The sequence below is a fragment of the Neltuma alba genome, unplaced genomic scaffold (assembly GCF_004799145.2).
Source record: "Neltuma alba isolate B1F8T4 unplaced genomic scaffold, ASM479914v2 tig00011642_pilon, whole genome shotgun sequence".
Taxonomy (NCBI): domain Eukaryota; kingdom Viridiplantae; phylum Streptophyta; class Magnoliopsida; order Fabales; family Fabaceae; genus Neltuma; species Neltuma alba.
This window is the reverse complement of record NW_021636290.1, coordinates 367,022-386,177: the sequence shown is the minus strand read 5'-3', so window position 1 is coordinate 386,177 and position 19,156 is coordinate 367,022. Positions and strand designations below refer to the sequence as shown.

Genomic DNA, 19,156 nt, shown 5'->3' with positions numbered 1-19,156 from the left:
ATAATTGATTCGAAGTGATTAAGAGTTTTTCAGTGCTTATCTTATTTAGATTAATAACTATATCACATCGATTTCTTTTAACATCACGTTGATAATTTAATCAAGGTAACAACTACCACCTCCGATTCTAATTATAAAAACTAGTTAACTAATTTAAAAAGATTCAAAAAAAAATTAAGTTAGTTATTTGTAATAAATAAGTATTTTTTTTCCTAAAATATCCTTACTAATCAACTACATTGGCTAGGACTACAATTATTAGAAGGACTATTTTGGAAAAAAATACATAAATATGAGAGACAAAGTGGATTGGGGTCTTATATTTAGAACCAAAATAAAAGTCAAACAAGGTCTTATATTAAGGACCGGAGGTAGTATATCACATCGATTTCTTTTAACATCACGTTGATAATTTAATCAAGGTAACAACTATCACCGCCGATTCTAATTATAAGAACTAGTTAACTAATTTAAGAAGATTAAAAAAAATAAGTTAAGTTAGTTATTTGTAATAAATATATGTTGTATTTCCTAAAATATCCTTGCTAATCAAGTGTATTGACTAGAATTATCATTGCTAGAAAAATTACTTTGGGAAAAAATATATAAATATAAGAAAAAAATAGATTAGATTCTATATTTAGGATCAAAATAAAAGTCAAATAAAGTTTTATATTAAGAACCGGAGACAGTATAAATTAATTCTGTATTGATTATTTTTTTTAATTTTCAACTTCACAAACACAAAACGAATGGATACAAGTCGTACGATATGACTTGATTTTTCTTCTCCTTTGTTCTACATTCGTTAGATTTTTTTGCCTAAATTTTATTCCAATCTAGCTCTAAAAAATTAAACAAAACAAATTAGAATTTTTATTATTGTATTAAAAAATCAGAATATTTGCCTCAAAAGAATTACTAATTCGAATGAATTTGACTTTTGGTCAAATTATGACAATTGGCCACATACGTCCATTGACAAATTTTCCGTTTGAATTGACGAGGTCGAGATGTTATTTTCTCATAAGGATTTCTACCCAAGCAGAAATCCTCATGGAACGATGGCCAAAGAAAAGATCATGGAACTTCCCGCCAAAAGATAAATAGCATGGAAAACTTGCACAATAGGATCGTACTTGTATATAATATGGAGCCAGCGGCTTTTTTTTTTTTTTTTTTTTGCCACGGCCGAAATATTAACAAGCTGAGGTGAGATATGATAGTTTGGTCATATTATCGGGCGCGTGAACGTAATATCTCCTTCATTTGATTGCACTCGGAATTTAGATTTTTTTTAAAAAAAAAAAACAAGGGAGGAAAGTGGTTGAGAACTTGTTCGTATCTGGTAAACAGCATGTTACATAATCATGTGCGTACCCAGGACGCGTTTTTTGTTTTTTTGAATATTCCATTCCTCCGTTTAATATGTCAGTCATGAAATATTTAATAAAAACATCTTTATGATCTTTTCCTAATGAACACCCTCAAAATCAAAATTTACCTGGAGACCTAAGTATGTCAACAAGAATAATCAAAACAAGTTGAACGGACAATTTCAAAATTGTCGTAATAACCCTTCAAATGATTTTGGAGTCAGATTTTTGATCTGACGGTGTCCATCATATGATCACAAGATGGGGAAGGGCAGGGGATCCAAACGCAAACAAAGGGGTGGGTGGGGGTGCCTCCAGAAGGTGACCCAATTGGGAACGTGTGCCCCATGATGCCAGTGCGTGTTGAGATGCATTCACCAGAAAGATTTGCTTCGATTCCTCAGTTTACGTTCACACCAAAGTTGTTCACATCATCATCTCTACGTATCCCAGTCATTGATTCAATCCTCGTTGCTCATTTTGTCTATAGTGAGAAAGATATTTAACAACCATCAAAATTAAGCAAATTTTAAAATAGTCCAACGGTATTATATAATAATAGCGATGTACTTAGAGAATTTTATGAAAATAATATTTTTGTCAAATTATCTGACTATTCTTGTATGAATAAAAAAAAAAGCCCCACTTCATTGCCAACAACAAAAGTTATGGTAAGGCCTATCTAAAATCATGTTTAAAATTACTTATAAATACGTTTTATATAAGTTAAGATAAAACTTCTTTTACGTACTTACCTCATATTTTATAAATTATAATTTAAAAACCATCTATAAGTTATTCAAAATGGATGGTAATTAAAATCTTCTAGTCGTCTTATGTAATAACAATTGCTGTTTTTCTAAAATAAAGCAAACTTTTATTTATAAGCTGCTAGTCCCCGATAATTTTTATATGGCAGGAGGTGGATTTTTTTTTTTAATGAAAGGATGGTAAAGTAATTTAGTAAAAAAATAATTTCATAAAAATTAGGCCATATCGTGAGACTATTTTAAAATTTGCTTAGGTCCTTATACACCTTTCTGCCTCGTATGCTTACCCAAACCATTCAATTCCTTTTTTTTTTTTTGGGTTAATTGATGCAACTGAACTGAGATGTGCTTGTGCAAGAGATTCCGTTTGACCCAAAAAAATGGTGATGTACTTAAAGAATTTTATGAAAATAATATTTTTGTCAAATTATCTGACTATTCTTGCATGAAAAAAATAACCACTTCATTGCCAACAACAAAAGCTATGGTAAAGCCTATTTAGAATCATGTCTAAAAGTATTTATTAATATGTTTTACATAAGTTGAAATAAAACCCATTCACATACTTACATTGTCTTTCATAGATCACAATCTAAAAATTGCTTATAAGTTATTTTAAGCGGATTCTAATTTTATGTAATTACAATTGTTGTTTTTCTAAAACAAAGCAAACTTTTATTTATAAGCTGCCTGTTTCCCGAATATTCTTACACGGCAGGAGGTGGAGTTTTTTTTTTTTTTTTTCCAAATGAAAGGATGGTAAAGTAACCTGGTAAAAAAAAAATCAAAATAATTCTTACAAATTTCATAAAAATTAGGCCATTTGGTGAGACTATTTAAAAATTTGCTCAGGTCCTCATACGCCTTTCTGCCTTGTATACCCAAAACCATTCAATTGTTTTTTTTTTTTAATTGATACAATTGAACTGAGATGTGCCTGTGCAAGAGATTCCGTTTGACCCAAAAAAAAGGATGCTGTGCAGGGGTTGTGATTCTGGTTCTGCTACTGTTTCATAATAAGTACTACCTCCGATCCTTAATATAAGATTCTATTTGACTTTTATTTTGGTCATAAATATAAGACCTGAATCCACTTTGTCTCTCATATTTATGTATTTTTTTTCAAGATAGTCCTTCTAATAATTGTAATCCCAGTCAATATAGTTGATTAGTAAGGATATTTTAAGAAAGTTAATACCTATTTATTACAAATAACAAACTTAACTTCTTTCTTTAATTTCCTCAAATTAGTCAACTGGATTTTATAATTAGGACCGGAGGTAGTATCAATATCAAGAAATGCCCACTTAGTGATACGAATTTTGTTAAAGACGTGAAAATTATATCCTGTAATGTTCCCTGTGAAATGTGAATTGAGACGTCCTCCCAAGAAAATACTAGAGGCTTAAAGACCGGATATTAAATTATGCCGGAGAGGTCGGCTTTTTGTCTTAGATGAAGCACCGGGCCACGACAATTCAAAACCAAAAATTACTGTACAAGAAAATTAAACTGATTAATTAATAATTCAAATGAAAAATAATCAATTCCTCTTTCTCGGTAAGCAGTGAAAAATAGTAATCACTGAAAATGTTAATAAATAATTATTCAGCTGGAAATATAAATTCGTGGCAGCCTGCTTAGCGATTAAGTCATGGACAACTTTTCTTTTTCTCTGGAAAAAAAAAAAGGGGGAATGAAAATGTTGGTCAAAATCAAAATCACTTTGAAAAAAGACGGGTATTGACACTTGTCATTTATTAATTGATTGGCTTTTGTTTTGCCCCAAAAACTTGCTCTAAAGTACAACAGGTACAACCACAGCCACTTGTGGAGCGCCCTCCCGTTCTTTTTTAATCCTTTTATACCGACGGTTAAAGCTGCCGCTACGCCTTCCGTCCTTCCCTCCAATTCCTTCTCCACCGCTCGCGGTGGGCCTCCCATCTAGTCCTTGTCTCCATATCCTTTTTCTTTTCTTCAAATTACTACTTTTTTAACATATTTTAAGGACACAAGTGCCCTTCCATTTTTAAACAACTATCAACTTATTAATTTTTCAGGATCTTAAAAGAGATTGAGTTGTGAGGATATCTTTTGTTTTGATTTACTAATCATATTGATAGATTTGGCTCTATGCTTGGTGACCTAATTTGTTATCTTTATGAAATAATTAAATTAATTGCCACTCATACGTTTAGGATTAAATGAATCCCCAAACTGGGAAGATATAAGTTGAGGAAGATTAGTTAAATAGCCAGGCCAAATTGGGGCTAGTGCATCATACAATTAGAATATACTACCTCCGGTCCTTAACATAAGACTCCGTTTGACTTTTTGTTTGGTCCTAATTATAAGACCCCAATCTATTTTTTCTCTCATATTTATGCATTTTTTTTCAAGATAGTCCTTCTAATAATGATAGTTCTAGTCAATACACTTAATTAGCAAGGATATTTTAGGAATGACAACACTTATTTATTACAAATAACTAATTTAACATACTTCCTTAATCTCTTCAAATAAGTCAATTGGGTCTTATAATTAGGACAAGAGGTAGTATAAAATAAATTAGAAACTTGTGGAAAGGGAATAGTGTTTGCCGTGAAAATAACGTGAACAGTTAATATATAAGACCCGTGCCAAACATGGAAGCTAAACCCCTCCGGGGGGAAGTAAAGGAAGTGGCTTCGACTTTTGCAATGTCCCCTATGCCATATCACCCCTTTATCTACGCCCAATGCACAATTATTCCAAACTTCACTTTTCATGCCGGCTTTTAAAAGCATCCACCTTCTTTTGCCCTTTCATTTTATTAAGACAAAAATTTGAAAATACAGAACAAACAATCTTTTTATTCATTGATGATCAATAAGGAGGAAAGTGGGGTTTTTAGTTGAAACTGAGTCTACTGTACAAAAGGGATTTACTTAAATAAATTTCATAGGAATAATTATAATATGAATTCATTAATCTTGCCGATAAAAGTTAATCTAGTCAGTAAAAATACAACTTACCATTTATAAAAATGTGTATTCAAAATCTATCAATGATGTGAACACATGTTACTAATAATATGTAATTTTTTAAGTGTGGTTTTAAGCCATGTAAATTTAATTTGTTTTAGAATTTTTTAAGACAAAAAAAAGGATGGGAATGAAAAAATGTGAAAGGACAATGGAAAGTGGGAGAGTAGTGGATAATAGGGGTGTTTAAGGCCGGCCTGTTCCGGTCCCGGTTTTATTGGGACGGGACGGATCTGTCCTGAAACTTTTCGGGACGGGACAAAAAAGAGACAGGAATGGGATGGGGTTGTCCCATCCCGGTTCCTTTTTTTATAATTTCTTTAATTTTTTATCCTTTTTATATAATATCATTTTTTTATATTTTTTTAAGATTTGAGACTATTGTATAGAACTATAGATATATTTATTTAGATTTTTTATATTTGTTAATGATTTGAGATTATTGATAATTAGATTTTCTGTCATGTTACTGTTTATCGGGACGGACTTGTCCCGGTCCCGATCTGTTCTGTGAACAATCCTAATAGATAAGAAGGAGAGAAGCAGAGTCACCGTGGTTTATGGAAGAGAAGGCATAGGGGACAAGTACGGCTGTTATGTTACCTCTTCCACAGCCTCATCCTCTTCGCATCTCAATCTCATGGGAGCTGCACGTCTCTTCATATCCTTCCAAAACCTAATACTCCTCCGGTCCTAATTATAAAACCCAATTGACTTATTTGAGGAGATTAAAGAAGTAAGTTAAGTTGGTTATTTATAATAAATAAATATTATTATTCCTAAAATATCTTTGCTAATTAAGTATATTGGCTAAAACTATCATTATTAAAAGGATTATCTTGGAAAAAAATGCATAAATATAAAAGAGAAAATGGATTGGGTCTTATAATTAGAACCAAATAAAAAGTCAAATTGGGTCTTATAATAAGGACCGGAGGAGTAGTACTTCTTTAATTTATGCTTTCTTTTTTTTTTAATCTCAATTAATGTCTTTCCTTCTTTCTCTTTTAAATGTAACTTCATTAAAGAAAAGAGGATAGGAATAAAAAAATGTGAAAGGACAGTGGAAAGTGGGAGAGTAGTGGATAAGAAGGAGAGAAGCAGGGTCGTTGTGGTTTATGGAAGAGAAGGCATAGAGGACAAGTACGGCTGTTATGTTACCTCTTCCACAGCCTCATCCTCTTCGCATCTCAATATCTCTTTAATTTATGCTTTCTTTGTTTTTTTTAATCTCAATTATTGTCTTTCCTTCTTTCTTTTTTAAATGTAACTCCATTAATTATCATTAGTATCATTGTTATCTGCGCATTCATCTGTTGACTGATTTCTTCAGGATCGTGAAAACCCGAAAAGGAGAACAAATATTATCAGCGGGGAAGCCCATAACTTTATTATGAACTCCAACGGGGAAGCTCTTTCTAAAAGTCAGGCAATAAAAAATAGTAATCTGACCATGGTTACATACTCCTCTCCGTATAATAATATAAATTATTTTAACTAATTCATCAATATTAAAAAAATAAAAAATATATAGTTAACTCATTATTTGGTCAAGAGTCTGAACCAAATCTATCTATTTTCAAAAGCAATCTAATATGTTTTCTAAATCGCAAGCGAGAAATTATTATGGTTTTTTGAGTGATTAAATAGATATTAATTTTGAAGTGGATATAAATCATGCTGAATGGCTATTTTGCTTACATAATAGTAGTTCAAAAACTCTTAATCGTGTTATTTTCTATCTTAGGATCTTACTACCTTCGGTCCTTAATATAAGACTCTGTTTGACTTTTATTTTGGTCCTAAATATAAAACCCTAATTTACTTTGTCTCTCATATTTTTACATTTTTTTTTCAAAGTAACCCTTTCTAACAATGATAGTTCTAGTCAATACACTTGATTAGCAAGGATATTTTAGGGGAAAAAACACCTATTTAAAACAAATAACTAACTCAACTTACTTCTTTAATCTCCTTAAATTAGTCAACTGGCTCTTATAATTAGAACTAGAGATAGTATTTTAAAACAATGTTCATATATTATAATGCACGAGCTTACTTATTTTATATGGGTTAAAAAAATAGATAAGTTAGTCATTTATTGCAAGAATGTGTGCTAATTCACTTTAATATACGAAGATAATTACCAAAGGTAGTTAAAAAATTCATCAAAATAAGAGCTCACGATGACGATGAGTGAATGGAAGGAAAAAGTAACTGTGTGAACATAACTAGGATCAGCTCCAAGCCATGAGAGGGTCAAAGTAAACGCTTGATTGACGTGGGCATGGGCAATCCACAGTAGAGATTATCTATCCAGATAATTCCAGAGGCATTGCTAATAACTTCTAGAAGATAGCTGCGTCTTTTAACATCAAACGCCGCCTTGTTGTCAAAATCATAGGCGGGAATGTTGATTAATTATTAATTAATTACTAAAACTTGCTCTCTGTCTCATAACAATAGCTCCCCCGACTTGGTCTATTGATTCATATTACTGACAAGGGACTTCTAAGATGGCAGTTATTATTAATATCAAAATAACAACATGATTTCTTATCTTCTCCTTATCACAAATTCACAATGCTTTGCCAACCACCTCTGCACTTATAGTTATATTTTAATAAATTAACGTCATTGCTGATTTTTATAGTTTGATCCAATTTTGATTATGATCCTTATAGTTTTAGATAGTTGGTTTTGGTCGTTATGATTTTATAGGGACTTATCAGAAGTTTAAATATATAAACCATACGTTAAACTCAAATAGAAATCAAAATTTAATTTTGCTTTTTCAATTAAAAAACCAAAAACTTTAATTCTTGGTTGAAAACATACCGCTTGATTACAGAGATTGCTGATTTTCATAGAACCCGGCTATTAAAAATACATTTTTATTTTGCAAGATACGAACTTGCTAAACATGGTTGAATTGGCCATTCGAGAAGTCAAAGAATGCTATAATACGTCCCTCTGACAAATTGAAGGAACAAAGGAGTTAGCTACATCTATTAAACCCTCACAAATTTAAACCCACATATGAGAACGCAAAGCCAAGAGTCAACTAATTAATTGAAACATGTGACGACTTGATTCATTGTTTAATGAGCAAATTATTTCTTATTTTTGAAATATCAAAGTGATGGAGTAATCGTTTGAATGAGTAAAAGCATATGACTTGTGCAGCAGATATACCCATCTCTCTTCATCACGCACCTACCACCTGTGCGCAACTTTTCTTGCAAGCAACATGCTTTCTTTCTTTCTTCTTTTTTTTTTTTGGTCAAGCAACATGCTTTCAGATATTCTTCAATGACCACACCCGCATCTCCATTTGATTCTACAACCTTATTAATTACCTTAATCCAATATCTCATCAAGCCACCTCTTAATTTCATTGTAAATTTCACAGGAATACTCATATATAATATTAGATTATATACTAGTTTATAGGTTAAGTAAATTAAATTGATAAAAATGATAAATACAAAAAATAAAGTGGACATTGATGTATTTTATTAACAGCTATATATTTAATCCTGTCAGGTATTATGGTCAGCATCATGCTTGAAGGCAACAAAATGGTTTGGTTGATATTTCATTAAGGTCAAATGTGCTCTGATGCATGCATTCACGCATAGTATGCTTTTTAATTATTATAATCTTTAATAAACATGCCAGGAAAAAAACACGGGCAAATTTTCAAGCAACAGATTAGAACATAAGCTAAGAACTTTCACAAATTAAAAAAAAAAGTGGAAAAACTGTTTTTAAACGACGGAAAAAAAAAAAAGAAAAACTGTTTTGAACGCATGTAATAATCTCTAAGCTGATTTAAGGAGTTCATGATAAATTTATAAATATAAACACTCGCGCCTTAAGATAAACAATCCTGGTTGAATTTCTCATAAAATTCCTAATCCTAATCAACCCAACCGAGATCGCTTGATTTGGTGGGAATAATTTTAATTTTGAACTATAGCTCTTTGCGAATTTTATAACGTCCCTTTTTTTCCCCCCTCACTTGCATAAATCTTCCGCTTAAACACGACTAAAAATTTGAAATCTTCGTGTCAAGCAAGCTATAGATCAATTTGATATTCTTTTATCCAACAAATACCTTTTTATTTACTTAAAAGAATATTGCGTGTGATGCGGGGTACGCAGGACATCTATGTAAGACTCCACCAGTTATTTGTTGTTTTGCTGACCTCTTTTAAGTCTTTTTGGTGGAGAGGAGACTGATAGAACTTTGTTCGCATCTCTCAATCTATAAAGAGAGAGAGCCCTTTTATCAAAATAATAATAATAATAACAATGATAATAAAACAGAAAAAAGAAAAAGAGAAGAAGCCACAGAAGACTTGCCTTCTCACTTTTATAGTTCATGACATGGAATTTGTGATCAATTTCAGTATTCTTTTTTTTCGGCCTGAGATCAATTTCATTATTCGAAGAGTACGTACGAAATTCGACGCCTAGCAACTTGCAACACTAGGGCGCACTGCAAGTTGGGGCCTGGCGGAGACTAAGAGGCCCGACTCGTCTTGTCACAGCGTATTTTTTGTTATGGGCTGTGGGCCGGCCAATACATAAACTTCGTTCATTTGGGTTGGGCTTACTGGCTGGCCCAAAATTTTGGGATGTAGTGAGAATTTTGCATTAAATACTTTAAAATAGCATGCTTTTTCTATTTTCTATTTGATGACTGTGTGTCTTAGAAAATCAGAACACCTGAGCAACTTTAGAAAACAATATTTGACTGGATCAGGAGGGAGTCAAAATTTGAAGATTGAGAAAGGGCCCCACCGGAAAAACCGACCATTGGCGGGACGCCCGGGCCCGCTAAGCTGCTGAGTCACCGAAAGGCCAAAGCACAATAAAACACGAACTACCATAACCCCCCATGTAGCAGCATCATTTCCCACCGTTACGTGAAAATTGAGGTGAGCTGTCCCTCTCGTCCCCTACCATTACCACTCCTTTCTTAATTTTCCCGGCAACGCGCACTCAAAAACCCTAATTTCCCATCTTCACCACCACCACCCTACGAAGCTGCTCCTCATTTCCCCAATCCATTCAATCTTGCATTCTTGCTCCGCTCTGGCCGATACACATTCTCTTTGAAGTTCCTGCCTTTAACTTTCTCGATTGCCTAGGATCTGCTTTCTGCATTTGGGTCCTTTGATGGCGGAGGACCGCAACGGCGATAAGAATGAAAACAGTGATTACAGTTCAGAGGACGAAGGAACTGAGGATTACAGGCGAGGAGGTTACCATGCCGTTCGAATTGGGGATACTTTCAATAATGGGTTCTATGTGGTGCAGGCCAAGCTTGGTTGGGGTCATTTTTCTACTGTCTGGCTTGCTTGGGACGTCCAGAGATCGGTAAGTGGCATTGTCGTTGTTTGCTATCCTGACAAAACCAAGCAATGGTTTTGAGCATAAGTTGAATTTTGTGGGAAAATGAACGAACACTGGGGAAAGCTAATCTCCCATTTTATTGCGCTTTCTAGTTTATTTTCCCTCTGTCAGGACTCACTTTAATGAAACGCCTTTCTTTGGTGATTGAATATAAGGTTTAAGTTGTTCTGCATCGGTCAGATTGCTTGCTTTCAAAAGGGTTCATTCACAGTCAACTTCTCAATGTTTTGGTTTTGTTTCCGCATTGATTGTTACTCTCTCCGGTAGCAGACAACTTTTCGATACTTTTTCATATTCATTTTGGCTGCCTAGTTGCCGTTTATTATTCCTCTTTGCTCTTAAATATATGACCTATTTTATAGTGTAAATTACACTATAAAATGGGTCTTGTATTTAGGACCGGAGGAATATTTGCTCGATCCTTGGTAACATCTAGCAATATCTATTGTGTATCATTAAATTTCCTGTAAATAGACGTCATCTTCTGGACTGTTATCCTTTCATGTTGTGAGAACCTTTACAACACATGTACTTAAATCTAATGTTTATCTCACACTGATGGGAAAAATCTTTGTCTGTAGCGTTATGTGGCCTTGAAAATTCAAAAGAGTGCTCAGCATTATACTGAAGCTGCCATGGATGAAATAAAGATTCTTAAACAGATTGCAGAAGGGGACCCAGATGACAAGAAATGTGTTGTAAAGCTTTTGGATCACTTCAAGCATTCTGGTCCTAATGGTCAGCATGTATGTATGGTATTTGAATTTCTGGGTGACAATCTTCTGACACTTATCAAGTATAGTGATTACAGAGGGGTTCCTCTCCCCATGGTTAAAGAAATTTGCTACCATATTTTGGTGGGCCTGGATTACTTGCATCGAGAGCTTTCCATAATACATACAGATTTGAAGCCAGAGAATGTCTTGCTTCTGTCTATGATAGATCCGTCTAAGGATCACAGAAAGTCAGGTGCCGGACTCATTCTTCCTAGCACCAAGGACAATTCTGTATCCAGGAATGAGGTCACAAAAGATAATGTTAATTTGAATGGAAATCTGAGCAAAAACCAAAAGAAGAAAATGCATAGAACGGCTAAGGTTGATAATGAAATTATTGAGGGGGCAGGGGGTTCTAAAGATCATGATCAAGAAGATTCTAGCAATGATCTAAAATCGAACTCTGAATCTGTTGAAGATAAATCCAGTAGTTCAGTGGGTAAAGATGAACCAACAAAGATTGTCGAAACTAAGGATGTTCCGCAGGGAAGTCAGAGTCAGAGGAAAATCAGCCGTTCCATGAGAAAAAAGTTGCTTGCAGCTGTTGATCTAAAGTGCAAACTGGTTGATTTTGGAAATGCTTGTTGGACTTATAAGCAATTCACAAATGATATTCAAACGAGGCAGTATAGATGTCCTGAGGTTATTCTTGGATCTAAATACTCAACGCCAGCGGATTTATGGTCTTTTGCTTGCATTTGCTTTGAGCTGGCCACTGGTGATGTTCTTTTTGATCCTCATAGTGGTGACAACTATGATAGGGATGAGGTAAGTGCCCACATTTTGGACTACAATTGTTAGTTGTCTTCAGATTTGTGCTATCACAACTACCTTGTTTCAGAACTATTGTCTAACCTAAAACAAAGGTAGATCGTGTTCTTCAGGAAAAGAAAAGGTCCAATAATGTGATTCGTTTCTTCGAGCTTCAACCTCTGATTCAATGAATGAATTCCAACAGTAATATTTTATTTTATTTACTCATTTTACTTTACAGGATCATCTGGCATTGATGATGGAACTTCTTGGAATGATGCCTCGCAAGGTAGGATTGTGGGGACTTTATGCTCCTTACTGAAAATTATAAACTATCATTTGCATATGATGTGTTGAATAATCAGTTTAGTAGTTTTATAGCAACTCATTGTGAAGTAATCAGTATAACTTTGCCCTCTTTTCTGCTAAAACTAAACAAATATTTAATTCAGATTGCACTAGGGGGCCGCTATTCCCGGGAATTTTTCAATAGATATGGTGATCTAAGGCACATTCGTCGGTTGCGGTTCTGGCCTCTTAATAAGGTGCTTACAGAGAAGTATAATTTCAGTGAGCAAGACGCAAAAGACATGACAAACTTCCTCGTTCCCATACTTGATTTCGTCCCCGAAAATCGGCCAACAGCTGCTCAGTGTCTTAGTCATACCTGGTTCAGTGCTGGTCCTCGGATTCTTCAGCCCTGTTCAACTACCGTGCAACCTGAGGCCATTGAGGAGGGAATGTCTGAAGAAACAAAGCGGGATAAGGCTGAGCAGGAAGCTGTGGAAGTTGGTGTGGGCAATATAGCCATTGATGGCACTCCAAAGCCACTCAAGAAGTCCCAGTCTGTCAAGTGACAAATTTATATGCAGGTTCTACATGCAACCTGGTTCGTTTCCGTGTTGAGATATACTGGTCCTTGGGTCACAATATATTTTTTCGTCCTTTGTGCAATACCGCTCATATCTCAAGGTCTTCGTGCGGTAAGCCCTTAATGGAGCGAGGGCGGCTGAATGTCTGCCTGGAATCTGAGATTTCGGAACGTCTGAACTGAAATACCACTTCCTTCGTCTATAATGGATCAAGCGCACAATGTTGTACAATTTTTTATTTTGGGGGTTTTTTTAGGATAGTTTGTTTGAAATTTCTTCCTAGATTAGATTCTCGTCTGTCAGAAATGCTGCAGTTGAGGGGTTAAAATTGTACATTTGAATGAGTCGGTCCTTCATTTCTAAATCGGATATTGTGGCGATATACTTATCACGATGTTTTTGGTTTCTAATATTCGGCATTGTTGCCATATTCTGTTCCATTACACTTAAGATCAAACGCCACTTTTGAAGATAACTTCCGAAGAATCACTGGGTTCTTGCTTATAAACGCAATGCTATTCTCGTGAAGATATAGGATCAAATAATATGCAGGCCTTGTTTGACCAAGTGTTTGAGCAATGCGTGGCCATGTAACATTACGGGAAAGTTGATTCCTTGATGCTATCAATGAGGAGCATGTTCTTGCACATACAAGCCGAGCGAAATATAAGAAAACAAATGTATGAATTATTTCCCAACGAATGGCTTCCGGAAACTCACAAGATCTCGACTTCATAGCCACTGTGACCTCTCAGAAGCACTAAAAAATTGTTTATGCGCTTCGACTTGTAGACAATACGCACAATCTACAGTCGCAAGTCACGTCACGCGCCAGAAATCCATAATGGATCACATTCAAGTGCCATGACGATATTAATAGGGTGCTGAATTTCTTTATATTTGGTTCTTACCTGCAATATGATCAAATGCATTTCAGATTCTGAGAACTAAAACACAATTGTGATTATAGAAAAGACTTAGTTTTAAGGCTATTTCAAGTTTTCAACTATTTTGGTTAAAGGAACTATTTTAATAATACCATTAAAGGACATCCATGATTCCCTGCCACGTCTTCAAGTTCATGAAAGTTAAATAAATATCAAATGGCAGTTTCAGCGCGGCATTGCTGGTAAACATGCAAAAAAGTGAAAAGCTTTCTTACCTAATTTCGCGGTCTCTCGCAGTCAAAATATTTTCCTTGCCTTGAGATACGAATACATAAGAAAGAAGGCTACAACCGCGCCAACTATAATCCCAGCTGTTGTAAGCCAAAATGCATACTGCATCATATCCAAAAAATATGGTCATTTCAACAACCCCTATTGACTACCACTAACGAGAATGGTCAAACATATCAATGCATGAGATAAAACATCCACAACTCACATACCACACGTTCTTCAAGATAGGACTTCAGATTCATGCCAAAAATACCTGCAATTTAGAGATTATATCTTGACATTAACTAAAGAACAGGTAATGAAAAAAAAAATGCTCTCTCAGCAAATAAAACAGTTCCTTCCATGCGACAATTATTCACGACAATCCCAGAAGAAGAAGGAAAAAAAAAAGGGATTCAAGATAACCGCTCAACCTTGCTAACATTCCTTTTTTTTTTTGTGGATATTTTTTGCTAACATTCCATTCCATTTAATACCACAATTTAAACTTTTTACATAGTAAATTAGTTAGCGAAAAAAATACACCTGTTATAAGGGCACCAACTGCCAAACAGAATGCTCCAACCTGAAGAAGTAGTTCCACTCGGCTAACCTCAAGCCTCCTTGAGCTGATGAAAGAAATTAATTTTATTAAAACAAACAAGATTGATTACAAATATGGTTCTTGACATAAACAACTTTTTTTTACCAGCCAATACAGTATTTTATCAAAATTTTTAAAGCTAAGCTAAACCATGGCTCAGTTTATGCATGTGTTCTGAAGCAACTTTGTCTCGTACTGTTTCAAAAAGGAAATCTGAGTGGTTCTCTAATTTTGAAACATCATAGCAGCAACCAAAGATTTTGTCCATTCTTGATTGTTGGGTACTTCTGAATGCACTTTTAAGTTCTTGATCAGTCTTCTCTTGCTTAACTTTGCCATAATGTTAAATCCAAAGTTGGCCAATGCAGGTACAAACTGAGATAAATGCAAATTACTGCCTTGTTCCTAATTATAGGACAAAAGTAACTAATTTGCACATACGAAGTAAACTAACTTAACCAATTGACTAGCACAACAGTGGCTTCATCATAAAACTAAGTGATCTCTTTCATGTGATAGGAATTACTTTTCAGTCAGCTGCAAAAATTTAGCAATTCTCCTGAGAGGGGAGGATTATGATGCAGAGAAAGGGAGATGATATCAAACCTTAGACTGACAGATATAGAATCTTCCATTTCTCTGGCGGAATCCAGAAGCCTTTCAGCTTGGCCATGGCAAGATTCACATCTGCAAATATGCAATCCTCAGAGCACATAAACATACAAATCAATTATGAAATGTAATGCTCAAAATAAGATAGAGAATAACCTTTGAAGGTAATTTTCCAAAAGCATCTCGATTTCCTCCTCTTCCTCTACACACACACACACACACATATAGTGAGAAATAAACTTCAAATTGCTATCAACTTATAAATCCTCTATAGTCAGATCAATATTACGACAGCAACTGAAAAAAAGACCTTCAAATTACAGCTTACCCTCAGCAATCTGCTTTTCTGAGGCTACTGAGCATTCCACATTGTCGTGTCCTTTCTTAAGCATGCAGTTTTTGCCCATAATACATATACGCTGTATTTCAAGAGGGTCCTCCAGGAGGTCAAGAAGCATTTGTCTGAGAGCTCCTGCCCTCGAACCTAACTCAACCTAGCAATTTGGCAAGGTCGCAAATGATGACTGCAGCCCATGGTGCATTACCAGTACAACCTGAAGACAGGTAACTTCTTGAAAAAAAAAAAATACAAATAAAATACCAATGTTTGTTTGCTGATACGAAGTTCCTCCAATATATTGCCAGCTAGTCGGTTCGGCAAGACCTCAAGAAGAGCTTGAACCTGGGAAACAGAAAATAAACTTGTTATTTTTACTCAGGAAGTTAAAAGAGAGCAGGGGATCAGCAGAGATATACAGTTACTCACTATGTCCACATACTCACACGAGGTTCTAAGTGCATCAGTTTCTGTTCTAAATGCTGTATTCTTGAAAGAAGTGCTGCTTCAACAACCTGAAAGTTACAGATTTAGCACTTATCATTATGCCTATATCAGAAATTGACAGCAACTCTAGTACTTTTGTATACAGACGAACCTCGAGCTCAAATGGCATGGATGGTCCTCCATTGTTGTTCTTAGGGTTTAACCGAGGCAGTAATGACTCTAAAAAAGCTTTCCCTCCTTTACTGCTAAGCATCAAAGGAGGCAGGTGTTCATTCTCATGTACATAAATAATGACAGTGAAGCAGCATATAATAATTAAGCAAGACATTTCAAAAGGTTAGTATTACCAGTTGTAGTTAAATATAAGCACACGCTCCTGCATTGCTATTGCTCGTAATGAACCCAAATTTAGAAGAATAGCATGCTCACGGACCTAATACAAGAAGCAGAAATTTGATAAATAAATGAGATCAAAAAGTGTTGTCAATTTACTAGATTTCTTAACAGCAAACGCATAAGTAGAGTAAACCTCCCCTACATTAATATAGACAAACGTAATAATCAAAACAACCTTAAGGACACTCAATTTCTTTTACCTTAAAATATAACATCAGAAAATATTTCTGAAAATTTTTTATTATTGATTTTGATTTGAAAACCCAATTTTATTAAGTAATTGACTAATATATATGTGTGCCTATACATTATATCACGTAGGTAATATATATATATGGGTATTTTAGCCAAAATGAGTGTAATCTTTTTTTTGGCCCAAAGAAAGTGTACTTGTAACCTATCCTCTGAGCTAGGAAAGTCAATGAATTGCATCTTTTGACTTAAAAGAAGGCAAGTTTAATTTTTCAAAACAGAGGGAGAAAGTAATTTGGGTATAATTTTATGCTATAATTGATCAAAAATAAAAAATTTGAAGTCGAATTTCTGAATAATGCAGTATCAGCTAATAATTCAACATTTCAAAAATAACTGAACCTTTCCCTTCATATTAACTTCCAAGTGACTCGTTTACTAGCTACTTCCAATCACATTAACGATTATATTGTTAAAAAACATAGCATAGTGGGGGAATTAATACTCAGCTAATCACATTGTAAGGGTTCTAACTGAAAAATAATTAGAAGAACTGTACATCAATGTATGAGTGTATCAATATATATAATATACAATAAACTCTATAGCAAGTTGCACTATTACTAAGATATAAACACTGCAAAAGTATACCAGCAAAGAAGGCATTGAATTTGTCAAAAACAGTAAAGGATCCACACTTCGAACATCTCGTGGACGAAGACCTGGTAATAGAATACTCGCAAAACAGAGCAGTACAATTAGATCATATGAAAATATCAATGAAAAAGAGATATAGATATATATTATGCTTTGGAGGGTTTAATGGATTCCATAACATCACACATACACAATGTAAAGGAGAAGTCTATTGGGTGCAATGGACCCCCAAAAAAAAAAGGGTTACGGTAATTGCAATTACTTTACTTACACAGAGACATGTACAATTTTCTGTAATGCAATTTCGATAAAGTTAAGCAAGCGAAACTTTAACATGAACAAAACGCCTTTTAAATAGCATGGCACTTTCCAAGTTCAGGTATAGAATTCTATACCACTTGACTTCAACAGCTGTCTTCTGTTGATTGTTCTGGTTGATACCGTTCCATTAGACTTCACCTCCAAAACCTTCACACAGAAAAAATTGAAAGGGGCTAGGGAAAAAAAAATCACGTGAAGAAATCAAATGGAGGTAGAAAACCAGCTAGGCGATCCAAAAAAACTCACTAGACACATCTATATTGTCTTGTTTCCAATAATTCTGACACTTCCCATTGAATCTTATTTTACCAAGAAACACCTTAAAAAGACTATCGAGAGTAAACCAAGAAGATGAATCCTTGCAATTCGGGAGTACATGAACCACTCGTTGCATGTTACATCTAACAGTTGACCCAAATTATTACTTCACGGTAACTATAATTCCAGAATTGAGAAAGAAAAACTGGTGGTTGGTAACAATTAACAACAGACCTCATAAACTGGTTCTCGAATTCCAAGAGAGAAAGAATCTCCTGACGAGGTGGAGACCGATCTCTGTGCCTCATTTGTCTCGTGATGTCTGGCTTCGCTGGAATAAGACAAGACAGTTTCTCCCGAAGTTCGCTGCTCCTCCCCCGTGGATTTGGCGGAGCATTGGACTTGGAGTCTGGACCTCAAAAGCCTGGTTGTGAGGGTAAATGGAAGCTCAAGGGAGATGCTGCTTCGGTGGACTAAAGAAGAAGATGTGGGACATAGCATGTCACCAGAGCGAGCTAGGGTAAGATCGGAGAAGATGGAGTAGGTGGAAGGTGAAGAGCGAGAAAGAAGCAGGCGGGACCAAGTGAAAGCCATATTGTCCTGTGGCTATGGTCGTGATGATCATGTAGAATGCAGGCGAGAATGGAAGCTCAAAGTAGCGTTGCGTAAACAGCAAAGCTAAACGAAGATTTACTTATTTCGACACAGTCATTATATTTGGATTTATCATTAACAGATACAAGCCAACAGGTTCAGGAGGAGGGAGGGAAAAGAGAGAGAACAGACGAAGAAGAGATTAGTGGCTGCAAGTTACCTTCGGTCGCTCAGTCTTGTTGAGTTATCGTTTTCCAAATGTCGATATAAGCTTGACGCGTGGCAAGTCCGATTGCTTCCTTTTGTATAATCGTTAGGGTCATTTTATTAGTCAAACAATTAATTATAAAAAATCTATATATAATTCTTCTTTTTTTCTCCATCCGGTCTGTAAAATGTTTCCAACAATTTTACACCTTTACGCTTTTTCTTTTTGAAGAAAAATATATACTTCGGTTAATTACAAAAAAAGAGAGAGAGGAAATTTCAGGTGAGAAAAATTTAGAGGAAGGCTTACGGAATGTGAGAAAAGTGCAAAATTTTGTCCAAAAAAAGGGAAAGTGCAAACTTCCTGAAAAGGAACA

At 34.8% G+C, this 19,156-nt stretch overlaps 2 protein-coding genes across 3 annotated transcripts; one reads left to right on the top strand and one right to left on the bottom strand.

Annotated features, from left to right (window-relative positions):
• The first annotated feature begins 10,155 nt into the window (after nt 1-10,155).
• On the top strand, nt 10,156-13,406 carry LOC114716064 (SRSF protein kinase 1). Its single transcript, XM_028901003.1, has 4 exons — nt 10,156-10,557; nt 11,175-12,137; nt 12,364-12,411; nt 12,575-13,406. The coding sequence occupies exons 1-4, from the start codon at nt 10,357-10,359 to the stop codon at nt 12,977-12,979; spliced, it is 1,617 nt and encodes a 538-aa protein (XP_028756836.1). The 5' UTR covers nt 10,156-10,356; the 3' UTR covers nt 12,980-13,406.
• Nucleotides 13,407-13,512: 106 nt separating this feature from the next.
• On the bottom strand, nt 13,513-18,727 carry LOC114716066 (magnesium transporter MRS2-11, chloroplastic-like). 2 transcript variants are annotated; one of them, XM_028901006.1, is made up of 14 exons: nt 18,213-18,727; nt 17,795-17,867; nt 17,394-17,464; nt 16,502-16,587; nt 16,306-16,399; nt 16,154-16,222; nt 15,972-16,052; nt 15,699-15,864; nt 15,527-15,572; nt 15,365-15,445; nt 14,701-14,783; nt 14,385-14,428; nt 14,157-14,274; nt 13,513-13,905 (listed from the first exon to the last, which is right to left on the bottom strand). In XM_028901006.1, exons 1-13 carry the CDS (start codon nt 18,570-18,572, stop codon nt 14,179-14,181), a joined length of 1,350 nt encoding a protein of 449 aa, XP_028756839.1. In that variant the 5' UTR covers nt 18,573-18,727; the 3' UTR covers nt 13,513-13,905; nt 14,157-14,178. The 2 variants fall into 2 exon arrangements, with proteins under 2 accessions (XP_028756839.1, XP_028756840.1); XM_028901007.1 differs by having other exon boundaries at nt 16,306-16,396.
• Nucleotides 18,728-19,156: the final 429 nt, after the last annotated feature.